The following is a 13,804-nucleotide window of genomic DNA, read 5'->3' on the forward strand; positions in this document are numbered from 1 at the left end:
CGACCTGTTAATTCAGAACTTATTGTATACATTTTCAACATTTTCATTTATTTATCTGCAATGTGTATTGTCCTTATACTTACACTACACTTTTACTAATACCTATCATATTTTTTAAGGACAAAACACAAGCAGTACAGGAAAATCCTTAAGGCGCTCTAAGAGCGGTACCTGTGCGAAAGTAGCGATTCACATTGGATTTGAATCGCTGGAAGTTAAATCCATTCGAAAAACGCTATCATTGTACTCACATTTTTTTTCCATGGCAATCCATTTAACAAACACTGGTGCCTGTGTGAGTACAGCTAGAATACTTGGCTGATTTGAAGGATACTCATATGTTTCTCTCAATTCTCTGTCAAAACCAAGCGCTTCATCAATTGAATGAGAAAATGTAAAATCATCAAACTGTAAATTAGGTAAATCAGAATGTAATTTTTCTACCGCCAGTTGTACAAGCCCTCTGATCAACTCTAACTGAAAAATAAAGAATTTGTATATTTTTTTTGCTCAATTCCATTGTGATTTCGAAAATTTCTCAAATGGAAATTAACAGGTGATTTTTTTTGTATTTCACCCGTATCTGAAATGATTTTATTGAGAAATACTGATTGCTGCACCCAATGTTTACAACATCTGAAGTTCCTTGAGGATCGCATATAGGCCTAATAATCTTCATTATGGTTATTAACGATGTGGCAGACATACACAGTTATCATTTAATGTTCAGGTGATCATAGGGTAGTTGACGAGTTTGTGATGCAGAATTATTACAGCTAGACTTGAGCAACTTATCTCGTTGGTGTGTTACTGAATAACATTCCCAAGAATTGTGAATCCTATTGAATATTCTCATGAAATCAAAAATATTAATGTGCCTCAGACCAATTACGTTAAGAACTTGGGAGTGTAGTTTAACATTAAGGTAACCTTTAAAGGTCATATTGATCACAACTGAGATTTGTTCCAACGATCTAAATAGAAGTTTTCTGTATTTACTATATTGTTCTTTGGTACGCTCAGTTTTAGAATGTAATCGTGGAATATGGGAGTCCTCTACATCAGACAGAAATTACGAGCAATGAGAAAGTGCAAAACAAGTTTCTGAGGTCATATGCATTTGACCTAGGGCATCAGAGGACTGACTATGAGTACACTGATATTCTACTCTTTTTGAATACACCTACTTCAAAGCAACTTGAAATTTTTGAATAAAACCATAAACGGTAACATTCCATGGTACTAGTTATCATTAAAATGATATTTAATATTTAATATAATCATATTATACAAAAGCACTGTAACAATAGGATTCTCAAAATCAATATACAATTTTTATACAATTTATACAATTGAAGATGATAACAATACAATAAATATGATAAATATGATATATATACATATATACACGTATATATACATACACATATATACCATACATTTTTACTAGGAAATATACTATACATATTATAGTTCAGCAAGTTAATCGAGGATTTGGTTAGCTATACTTATTTCTGATTACATTACTGAGTTTGGCACCTAAGTGATTGAACACTTGTATTGTGCAACTCTATTATATATGCGGATTTCAAATAAGTCTTGTAATAAAATGGCTTAGGAATAATATTAAAACATAATGAAAACTTCATAAGCGTATGTCAGCAATGAAGTGTAAATGTTGCATTAATTTATTTATTCAGTATTTTTAGAAAGGTGTAATAATTATGAAAAATATATTTTTTTGATAGAACACTGAATTTCTTGAATTTTTTTTTCTTTTATACTGGATGGAAGAAGGTTGAATGCTTTAGGTAAAGTATATATTAAACATCTATGAACAATATTTTTGTTGTAGTTGGGAATTCTTAAGTGATGGTTTGTAGTACTTCTGGTTGTATAGTTATGTGAAGGATAGTTCTGATATTGCTTGTATTTGTAGGCATATATACATAGGCTATGAAAATATAGAGATCTTATGTCACCAACGTCTTCATTATAAAGTAGTGTTGTCTGATAACGTTTTGTTTTCCTATATATTATTTTTAATATATAATTTTGAGTGACATTTAGTTTTTGTAGAGCATTTTTGTACATTCCTCCCCATACTAGAATACCATAACGAAAGAGTGATTCGGCCAGTGATTTGTAAATTAATAAAAGGAGATTTTTAGAGAGGATATCTCGTAGTTGATAAAATTTATATATAAGCTTCCTCACTTTATTTGTTAGATAGTCAATATGGTTACTCCATTTTAAGTTTTTATCTATTTAACCCCTAAGTACTTGATTTCTTTCAACTCTGTGATTTCCTCCTTGATGTTCTTAATTTTTATACTACTGAAGGAGGGTCTATTAACATCTGTTGTTGAGAATGCAATATAGTGTGTTTTCTTGACATTCAGGGATAATTGGTACTTATCCAACCAGTTTTTGGCAATTTCCATATCTCTTTGCAGAAAATCTTTTGTCTCAGTCCATGTATTGCCATTAAACAACATGACGGTATCATCCGCATACGATATTACTTTTGCATTTGTTGATGAAGATAAGAATGCGTTGATATATGTTAAAAAGAGAATAGGTCCAAGTACTGTGCCCTGAGGTACTCCTATTTTTATCGTTCTTGGATCACTTAAGGTGTCATTCAGTTTAACTATTTGTGTTCTATCTGAGAGATAACTGCGAAAGACATTCAATACTGTCCCTTGTACTCCATAACATTCCAGTATATGGAGGAGCTTTTCATGATTCACGGTATCAAATGCTTTCGCTAAGTCAAGAAACACTGCGATACATTTCTTATTAGCATCTAATTTTTCAGTTACTTCTGTTATGACCGAGCACATTGCATCAGTGGTAGACTTACCATTTCTAAATCCAAACTGCTGTCGGTGGATTATATCGTTTGAGTCTAGAAAGTGTATTAACCGATCTTTCAAACATTTTTCCAAAATTATTGATAACACTAATGGGTCTGTAGTTACATATATCAGTTTTATCCCCAGATTTATATATGGGTGATACAACTGATGATTTAAATTGCACTGGAACGATGTTTGTTTGGAATATGAGATTGAATATGAATCCATTTATTTGATTCATCCATGTTCTCTTTCAGAAGATAGAAGAAACATATCACCCTACTTTAAAGAAACTGCTGATTATTATCAATAATTAATCAATATTCATGTATTTTAGGATTTCTAGATGGTATTCAATTGTATTTTTTTTCTGACATTATTTTTACAATGATAGTATCTGTCCATTTTCCTATTATATATAAACGACATACCAATAAAGACTACCGAGGTTATTCTGATCATTTTGTAGACCTACTAGAAGCCGTTAAAGACTTTGTCGATGTGACAAAATATAAAATGTAGATCAATAACACTGGAGTTTTTTCCCAACACCAAACCGTTATTTTAACACCTCGACACCAAGTAATCATCTTCAAGAGGAAGATTAAACTAAACAATGTTATCCTTATTTATACCATAGATACATCTTCTAGGTACCTGTGTCTCGAGTGTCTTAAATTAATTTCACAATATGCCTTATATACTAGCCTTGAATAAATTTTACAATGTGTCCTTATGTAATTTACCTTGGCGTTGGTATAATGAAGTCCCAGCTTCTCTAGCACAGGTTGTATATACTTATCTACAAAATCTCTATGATCTCTTACCCAAGTCAAGATTTGTGTAAAATACCTTAAAAAGAGATGAACTTGAATAAATGTGTCGAATGAAATTGACATAACAGTGATATTACCATTCCGGCTTATCCAACCTATTGGTCTGTCTTGCTCCATAAAAATGGTAAATGAACCTCTTCCTCAAAGGTTGGACCAAAAAATGTATAGGTAAACATAAAGGAGGAAAGTCTGATAGTAATCCCGATGTTACAATCGGTGTGCTACTCTCACTTGGTAATTCTATTTGTAGCAAATATTCTGTTAATGTTTGTAGTTTCTGAATAAGATGTGGTAAGGGAATGACAAGGGAAAAATTCGCACTCACAAATGGCCACTTTATTGCAGCTAAAACCTCTCCAAAATCTCTAAAATAAAATCGTTGAGAACCATTAATATCTTCAGACGTAAAATTTAACTGGATCATTTGAGTGATTTATTTGTTAGGTTACTACAACATTTTTTATTCTTTGCTCAACATGTAGAAGAATAACATTGCATGTATGAAAGAACTATTGGATATTATGAAAAAACCTATATTATCTCAAGGAGTTTTTTTCAAGAACACATTAAGTTGTAAGAACAAATTTCACTGGTACTGTTGATTTGCTTGAGCTCAGTAATATACTTTTCTAATGTGTACTATGCATTGGAAGGCATACTCTCCATTCATAACAATGGTTTATTATTTCGAAAATGAAAATCTCTGGGACAAAATAAAGTTTGAAAGGAGAGATATATACCATGCAAAAAGACTATTAAAAAGAAATTTTGATGAAATATAAGAACTACCTTATTAGATTGATGAACTTTGTACTTAAAAATAATAATTACTTGAAAATGATCTAATGAACAGAAACCGATCGTAACAAATAATTAATGTACTATAAATTAGATAAAAGTTATTTTCTTTATTCTATATTTATAAGAATTACAACACATTTATTTTTTGAAACTGATGCCATCAGCAGAATCACTACATAAATTCAGAGTAGTGGCACCGGGGAAGGGGGCTTTCTAAACAAGAAAAGAATGTCAGGGGTGCAAACGCGTTAACCAAAAATAATATCAGTCATTCATTAATTTTTAGTCATGACTAAATAGATCATCCTACAGATTCAAAGAATAATTTTAACATCTGGTTATTTCTTCATATATATTTGTTTTTGTAAATTTAGTAATCTTAAGCTCTGCAGCAGGAATCACATTGTACCTATGACCTAAGACGCTATAGCAAAATCCTTATTAACATTTATTCAATTGAAAAAAAAAAATAATGCAGTCAAAAGAACCCTATAAAAATTAATAATACAGAGTGAAATTTTAAATTTATACACTATTGCAATACTTACTTAGCGAGTTTTTCTTTTAGAATATCATGCCAATAATGTATGTTTTCTTTTAAATGATCTTTCAAGTGGACACCGTCAAATTTTGTTAAGTTTCTACTTATTTCAGTTAAATTTGCAAAAAGTGTTGCACATTTTTCATCATCAGCTCTTCCTGCTTCTCTCTGTAGAGCTTCGCTGAAAATTGAAAACACGAAGCATTCTTTTATAGCAGCTAGAATGTATTAGGCGGGAGAAATTTATATTGCAGCAACCTGCTTGGTTAAAACACATCCCTATGAGCGTACACTGGTGCAAAGAATATCAATTTGAAGCCTCAACATACTGGCCTTGAACCGACTGTGGAAGGTACTAAAATCTTTAGTATGGAGCTATAAAGAGTATTAGAAACACAAATGGGAAAATCTTCACTAGGGTTACTTACTGGATACTGTCCATTTAGAGGACATCAGAACATATGGAGCTGTATACTGGAGACCTTAGCTACTGGCAGTTCAACAAAGAGACAGAAACATTTCGTCAACTTTAAGCAAGTGAGAGGCACCGAATCACAGGTCAGCAATTTATGTGCAATCCAAATAATTTTCGAAAGAATATCATGACAGACATTTAGTAAAGAACATGCACAAACTAGATAGATAGACGTATCTGATCATGTTATGAGTAAATTACATTTATGTGTTCTAAAACAAAAACTCATTAATACCGTTTATTGTATGATTTTCACTATAGTGAAAGTCATATATTAAACGGTATTAATGAGTTTTAAACCCATTAACGCCTAGCGTTAAGGTATGGTCACAAGTGTTTAAGCTTCCTGTAAAGGGTGCTGCGACTCTATTTTTTGGCCAGGTGGAGAGATGGCGCTGTGAGTCTCTTAAAAATAGTTCAACGTGTTGATTAGTTCATAACAGGTATAGACGACATTTGTACTAGGTGTTTTTGCTATTGTGTAAAAGTGCTATGGAGACAACCTTTGTGTAAGTATATACTTCGAGTTTTTTTATAAAACCGTTTCTAACTTTATTAGCTAATGAAAATTAATATCAAATATTGTATTAAGTTATTTTTCCATCAAAAATTGAGTTATGTTATATTAGCTACAGATGTATACATCAGCCTGTTACTGTATGGTAACGCTAGGCAGTTACACTAGCGATTTTTTTCAAATTGTTTTTTTTTGTTATAGAAAGGGTTTCTCAGTTCAAGATGCCCTACAGATAGCTTATAGTGATAATATAGACGAAATATTTATTGAACCACCCGATCCGGACGTTTTGACAGACGTAGACTCAGGGGATGAAGATGGTAGTGGATTTATTGACAATTTATTTGGCAGACAACTTAGAGCTCAATGCGAAATAAAACTCCTGGACAACACCAGAGTTGGTGGGTGCAGTTCTGATGATGTGTCGCGAAGTTTTGGATCACTTCATGCTTCACCAAAACATAGGTCTCCTTCGTCATCACAAAACAAAGTACCTTCGATAACACAAATTACTGTTGATGTAGAGGATTTTGACTGGGTCCAAGGCGATTTGCAATCAAATCACCAAATTTTTCCAACATGTGACTTCAAGCCATATCAACATTTAAGTCCTGTGGAATTATTAGAATTGTTTATCGATGACGACATAATACAAATGATGATCGAGGAAACGTCTAGGTATGCCTTATTCAAAAACTTTCCCGATCCTAAAGTATCTGTAGAAGAAATGAAATGCTACATTGGCATACTTATTATTAGTGAGTATAATGATTTACCAGGAAAAAGGTTTTACTGGGACTCGAATAATGACATGAGAAATGAACTGGTTTACATGTCTATGTGCAGGGACCGATTTTTGCAAATTTCACGTTTTATTCATTTCGCTGATAATAATAAACCAGAGCTGTCTGAAAAAAGTGTGGAAAATGCGTCCACTAATGGACAAGATTAAGGAAAAATGTTTAGCTTATTTTGAGCCTGAAGAGCATCTATGTTATGACGAATCAATGATTCGATATTTTGGAAAACACAGCTGCAAGCAGTTTATCCGAGGTAAACCAGTTCGTTTCGGCTATAAAATGTGGTGTATGAATACGGCTTCTGGTTACCTCATCAACTTTGAAATGTATCAGGGAAATAACCCCCGCCGCTCTCCTGAATATGAATTATTATTCGGTAAAGCATCAGCGCCCATGGTGAAAATGCTAGAAGAAATAGAAAGAGTAAAAGGTTTCCAACCATAAAAACTCTATTTTGACAACTTATTTACAGGTGTAAAGCTCCTTAAATATTTACGAGATAAACGGTATCAAGGTACTGGAACTGTGCGTGAAAATAGATTGCCTAAGGGATGCTCTCTTACAGGAAAGAAGACCTTTAAGAAAAAACCGAGAGGTACTATCGAATCTATTCTTGATAAGGGAAATGGGATTTCATATGTTCACTGGGCTGATAATGTAGTTGTCACTTTGGCATCAACATGTTTTGGAGTACAACCAATGGGATCTGTGCGCCGATATTCAAGCGCCGAGAAAAAATTAGTTTAAATGCCTCAGCCATTTGTGATTGGAACTTATTATTCTTATATGGGTGGCGTTTGACCTTATGGATGAGAATATATCAAGATACCGCATTGGTATGAGGGGTAAAAAGTGGTGGTGGAGCATATTTACGTGGCTAATGGATGCATGTGTGCAGAATGCTTGGCAACTCCACAAGAAATCTGGAGGGACTCTTCCGCAACTGGAGTTTAGAAGGGAAATTGCGAAATATTATTTGAACTTTTTCGGAGATCCACCAAAAGGTCCTGGTAAAGTTTCCACATGTTCAAGCTCAGTTTCCTTGAACAGGGTATCGGATGATATGCGTTATGATAAAAGGGATCATTTGGTTATTCGAGTTCGACAAAACAAACGGCGACGTTGTGCCGAAAGGGCTGTTCCGCAGTGTGGAGAACAATGTGCAAAAAATGCGAAGTGGGTGTTTGTATTGATTGTTTTTCTATATTTCATAAGAAGTAGATGTTAGGCTAAAATAACAGTTTTTGTTTTTTACTTAAAATAAATGACACTTAATAATTGTTCGTATTTTTTCTTCAAGTATTATAAATAGGTAGTTAAACCGCCCAGTGTTACCATATGGTCACATCTAATTTTGGCTACAGTAATAAAAATAAAAATTGCTGTTAATTCCTTACATTGCATCCTGAAAACCTAAAAATACTTCAGTTTACTTGAAAATGGTTTAAAAATTTGTAGTAGAAATCAGACGAAAGATATTTTTTTATTCTATATTCGAAAATGGGAGCAAGAAACATTCGGTTAAATCATTTGGAACTCATTCCAAAAACAATTAAATTTTCCAAAATATCAAAAGTACTTCAAATTCAAGATAAATGAAAGTTTATCTATTCTGATGATTACAAATATATATACCTTGCATCACACAAACATACCTTGTAACATTAGATATAGTAACTACAAAATAAAATAGAAATTTTTCTCAAAATTACCCTACTATAGCTTACCTTAGGCCTTCAATATGTTGTAGGACTCTCATATATTGTAAAGTACATTGCAATCTGGTTAATTTGTCAAAGTATCTTTTAATATTTCTTCTAACTTCTTCAACAGCTTCCAAATCTTCCTTTATTAACAACATTATATCTTTAGATCTAGTTATGACATCTTCAGCTTTTTCAACAACTTTCTCAGCATCCTTAATTGTTTTACCAATTATACATTCAGTATTGGAAATTTCAATCTAAAATTGAAAGTTTACTAGCTTGTTTCACTTAAGGTATGTTCTATTCTGTTGTTGACAAAAACTCATACAACCACTAAATCATTTTTAATGAAGGTCACTAATTGAAATAGAAATTCAACTTTGAGAATTGCTCTTTTTTATGGTTTTTCATGAATATCTAGTTGAAATGAAAAAAAAAAGATAGCAAGTGCTCATGAATATGTTGATTTTAACTATTGAACCAGCAGTTGGATGATTTTCAATAGTATGGAACCAATTATGGGACAGGTTTCATTTGAAAGTATGGATCTTGATATTTATTAGAAGAATTGTTTAAAAATCAATATGGATTCAGGAGAGAAAAACAACATAACAATTTGTGAAATTTAAAAGAGCTGAAGATGGTGTTTATTCCTCAACATCTTGAAGGTGTTTACTAAAATATTGCATTGTTTGTTTTTTCTCTTTAATTTTACAATATATTATTTAATGACGAGATGTCCTAATCTATTAAATTATGCTTTTTTGTTACCCAGCTATTTCACTCCTATGAATGACAACTCTCAGAGGTCGAAACATGTGCGAGCTACGGATTCATGAGGTCTTATCTTTCACCGTGCGATTCCTATTAAGTAAATAGACTCAAATATTTTTGGTTCCTACCTGGTTCTGAATTGAATTTTTTTCTCTAAAAAAATCATTTCGTAACTTGGTACATTTTTGAATATCCAATAACTCATCTCCATATTTTTCGTTCAACTCTTCAATAACTTTTCGTTTAATCTCAGTTGAAAATAACATTTTTTTTGGTATAGTAGTGAGTTGGCATAACCTGTAATAGAATGAAAAATTAATGTGATAATATTTGTTACAATTAGTACGTACCACTCATTGGGACACCAAATTTTTCAATATTTTTTTTCTAGAAAATACTGAAAAAGCGACAACCTCCTAAAATATTTAGTTTGTACCTAATGACATTTATTTGAACCTTAAATTATTTGTGAGGTTAGAGCAGTGACGTCATAATGAATATGGATTGACCATTGAAAAGAGAACTTTGACTCCAACAACAAAAAAAGATGAAAAAATTCACGTCCTGGTATTTACGTCACTCTAACATTTAACGTCAGATATGTCACGATGTTTTACGTGTTGCATATTTCCATGTGAAAATTTTGGGGTTGGATTCGTCACATTCTGTAACGCAGTAATCAAGAAGTTGTATGATCAAAGAGTACACAACTACAGAGAGGCGAATGCATTGTCGGAACCTTTGATGTTCGTTGTACAAGATATACGTCACAGCACTGACAGAAATACTAGTTGATACACTGAGAAAAAAACCCAGGTAGTGATTCAAATGTGTACACTATGCACTACACTAAGAAAAATAATATTGTTAATTAATATCCGTTTTCGTTATGATAATAATATATTTTTGATAGACTGAATTGTTGACAAACTTTTACTATTGAATTTTGTAGGTATAATTTTTATTCAAATTCACTGATATTTCATCAGAAAACTTTCACTTTCATACAAAATCTTGATGTTTCCATTTATAGGATTCGAATCTCTGAATTATAACACGAAGAAAATAGATTCAGACACAAATATGCTTTGCTATCAGAATTGCTATGAATTTAGTTGAAATAGCCACAATTAATTGATGAACAAAATATCAAACAAATGAAATTGAATTGAACAAAAAACGTTTTTCGATTTGTTTTTCAATCAAGTACATATATCAGAGGAACTTAAGTATTATATGAAGTTTGATGAAATATAATATCTTTTATTTTGATTGGTAATACTCTGTAGCCATTCGTTTAGTGTATTCATTGCCAAGTAGTCTAGCCTCACTGTTGATAGGCTGAAAAACATTTAAATGATGCTTCACCACTTCATTAGTTACGAATAATAAAGTAGCTTATTATTTATAATATACTCATAAGGTGATTGTCGATCAACACTAAAAAATTAAGCTGAACTTCGTTAAAGATCGGCCGGTGGTCTAACGGTCTACGGCGTTGTTATATATCCAATTAGGCTATTTCATTGCTGGTTCGAACCTGAAACGTAACGAATTATGGGAATATAAGTGTATTATTATAGAAGGGTGTAGGAAAAAACAAAGGAAACCTGTAAATAATTGAAAAAAACCAACATGTTTCTTGTATAATTTGTTTATTCATTAAATTGAAACAAGGCCATCCAACAGGTAGAAATCCAACGGCAAGACGGCAATTTCTGAGATTACGTTGACAATAATATTTTGGCTTGTACCAATTACATATACAATTTTTATTTCAAGAATTTTGGCTTATATAATATCTGGTAGTATAATCGATTCACGGTAAACACCAGAATAATAATTTAATGTACTCTCTGAGGCACAGAACACTCAAAAGTTCAGTATCGAAGTTCCGATATTTTCATAAAAGCTACTTCTTTGCCAGAGTCCGACATAGCCCTTCAATATCCATTTTTCAGTGTAAAATAAAGCGATGAATGAATGCGGATTTTTTCATAACAAAATTTATTTGGAACTATCTTTGCCCAAAATATTATCAGGTAATTAAATGTTACCCTGTATATTAATATTTCATGAAATGAAAACATTTTCAGATAATTATGTTATTTATTGCAAAAATCTAAATTGAATGACAGTAATTTTTCGTACAACAAAAAACAACTTCTACTTGTAATTGACGGTAGAATAAATAATGAATTTCTAACTTTTAAATCAGTATTCCAAATAGATGGTCTAGCTAGTATTTCAGTAATAAAAGTCTCTGTGTTAATTTTTCGCGGCGAAAACAACTAAACTCGTTTGATCACTGCAGTATTCGCCGCGACTGCCGCTCGACTCCGTGGCTCTGATTCATGTATTTGTTTTACTCGCCGGTCGCGCCCCAAGTCGCCTACGCGGTTCGCTTGGTACATTTCGCCGGTCGCCGTGGCTTCATAAGTACATTGCTATGCGTTTGTTTCAGTCGCTTCGCCGTTCGCACCGCGCGAATATTCGCATCGGCGAGTGTCCCGTGGTCAGGCTGTTAAAGTGAATACGGTGGCTGACGCATGATTAGGGTGTTTTTGGCTAAAAAATAACGAACAAGCAATGAGGTGCATAATTGATGCAAAAGTCATGAATTGTCCACAATACCGGTTGTTTTCTTCGTATTGCTTCACGCAAGCGGCGCATAACTTCAAGAAAATACCTACTCCTTATTGACCGTACGACCATGAGGCAAAAACTCTTGATATACTACGCCATGGTACTTAAAGAAAACAGTGAGCAAAACTTTGACATTTCATCAAACTTGAAGTGCTTTTTTGGTCTTGGCTCTTCCATTGTCATAACCATATACCTATGATACGATCACCAGTTATGACCCTTTCAAGCAAATCTGGATCGCGTTTACGTCATGAGTATCGTGAGCGATACTCATGCGATGGTTTTTTGATATGGCACGAGCCAACTGATATGCCGATTTTCTCAGTCATTTCTCTAATAGTGATTCGACAATGGGACGTTCAGTGTGAGCGACGTCATTCACATCTTCTCAACTTTTTGTTGAAAAGCTTGTACAACTTGTAATCATTTTTCTCACTCAGAGTACAATCACCGTATGCCATTGTCATCATTTCAAGTGTATTTGAACACTTAATTCCATTTTTCACACAAAATTTCATGCAAATTAATTGATAAATTTTTTTCGATAACAGAAAATCGCCGAAAACGCAGAACACTTCTAACTTTAAACATATGTTCGAGACGAGTATAACAACATAAAAAAACAATCTCTAATCAAATGTAAATAATCCGCGAAATTTGAAAATTCAGTTATTTTTTGAACAGACCTAGTAAGACTTGAAACCATGATGACTGTATTGAAGCTCAAACTATTGCTCCACGAAGCTGCTTACAAATTAGTGTAATGAAGCTTACTAAAGAATTTTTGAAAAATATCAATTTCTTGTTTGAAGGTGATTGACAATGTTTCGTGATGAATTTCACTAGTTCGGACTTCCATTGTCTATTATATAAAATGATTTGAAATCCCTGAAACAAGTAAAAAAGAATAATTAAAAAAGAATAGTTGAAAATAACAATTATATTAAGCAACAATAAACCTAAAATGAAATGATAGTAAAATAACCTACAAGTAAAAATATAATAATTGAATAAATAAAAATTAAGGAATGCAAAAAGAAAATAATAAAATAATAAAAATAAAATAAAAAAGTGTAGAGATTCCAAGTCACGTTAGTTCACGACGTTTCGATTGTTGGTATCTACAATCGTCTTCGGGTGATGACTGGACTGATTCCTCCGAGAGATGACTATTTTATAGGTCGTTGAAATACTTTCACTTTCTCTATTTCCATTTTCCGCTTCACTGATTCCGTGTGAGATGATGACGATTTGGCGGGAGTTGGTCATTTCTCGTTTGATGATGGGTTTCCATATGTTTCGTATATCTACGCTGGCCTGGCTGAATACGTTGTTGGACAACATGTATGCGGCTTCCTTAAATTTTCTCCTGAACCAATGTTCCTCTCTGTGCAAGATCTCAGCTTGGGACCACTCGATGTTGTGTTGATGGGTCAAAACATGGTCTGCTATTCCTGATTTGCTGGTTTCTCCTCGCTGTGTGTGCTTCTTGTGCTCGGCAATGCGAATATTCAATGCCTCTTAGTTTCACCAATATAGGATTTTCCGCACTCACAGGGTATCCGGTAAATGCAATTCTTGGAATCGCAGTCCGCGTTTGGGGGCCTGGTTTTCGTGAGGCTGCTACGGATAGTGTTACCGGATCTAAAACAGGTTCTAATGTTGTACTTGGAACCAATTCTTCTTATCCTCTCCGATAATCCTCTGATGTAGGGAAGTGAAAGCACTGGTTGTGACGGCTTCTCTTCCTTGCGAGGCTCCTGCTGTCTTTTGGCCAAAGTCTTTTCTACCATCGCTTTGGAGTATCCATTCCGCTAGATCAGTGATGTCTAGTTCCTTCTCGAGAA

The 13,804-nt window shown here is 33.1% G+C and overlaps 1 protein-coding gene across 1 annotated transcript in view; it reads right to left on the reverse strand.

Moving 5' to 3' along the window:
- The window catches only part of LOC141487449 (RAD50-interacting protein 1-like), a 28,183-nt gene extending 18,186 nt beyond the window's left edge, over positions 1 to 9,997 (reverse strand). The window contains exons 1-7 of the mRNA XM_074186529.1: positions 9,662 to 9,997; positions 9,440 to 9,608; positions 8,559 to 8,794; positions 5,047 to 5,220; positions 3,775 to 4,062; positions 3,608 to 3,713; positions 252 to 477 (exon numbers count right to left, since the gene is read on the reverse strand). Coding sequence (XP_074042630.1) covers positions 252 to 477; positions 3,608 to 3,713; positions 3,775 to 4,062; positions 5,047 to 5,220; positions 8,559 to 8,794; positions 9,440 to 9,577 — 1,168 coding nt within the window. The 5' untranslated portion in view covers positions 9,578 to 9,608; positions 9,662 to 9,997. The remainder of the gene's footprint in view (positions 1 to 251; positions 478 to 3,607; positions 3,714 to 3,774; positions 4,063 to 5,046; positions 5,221 to 8,558; positions 8,795 to 9,439; positions 9,609 to 9,661) is intronic.
- Between the last annotated feature and the right edge of the window lie 3,807 nt (positions 9,998 to 13,804).

Source organism: Leptinotarsa decemlineata, unplaced genomic scaffold (assembly GCF_025532065.1).
Source record: "Leptinotarsa decemlineata unplaced genomic scaffold, Ldec_3_MD MMD2_P_RNA_scaffold_2, whole genome shotgun sequence".
In the NCBI taxonomy this organism is placed as follows: domain Eukaryota; kingdom Metazoa; phylum Arthropoda; class Insecta; order Coleoptera; family Chrysomelidae; genus Leptinotarsa; species Leptinotarsa decemlineata.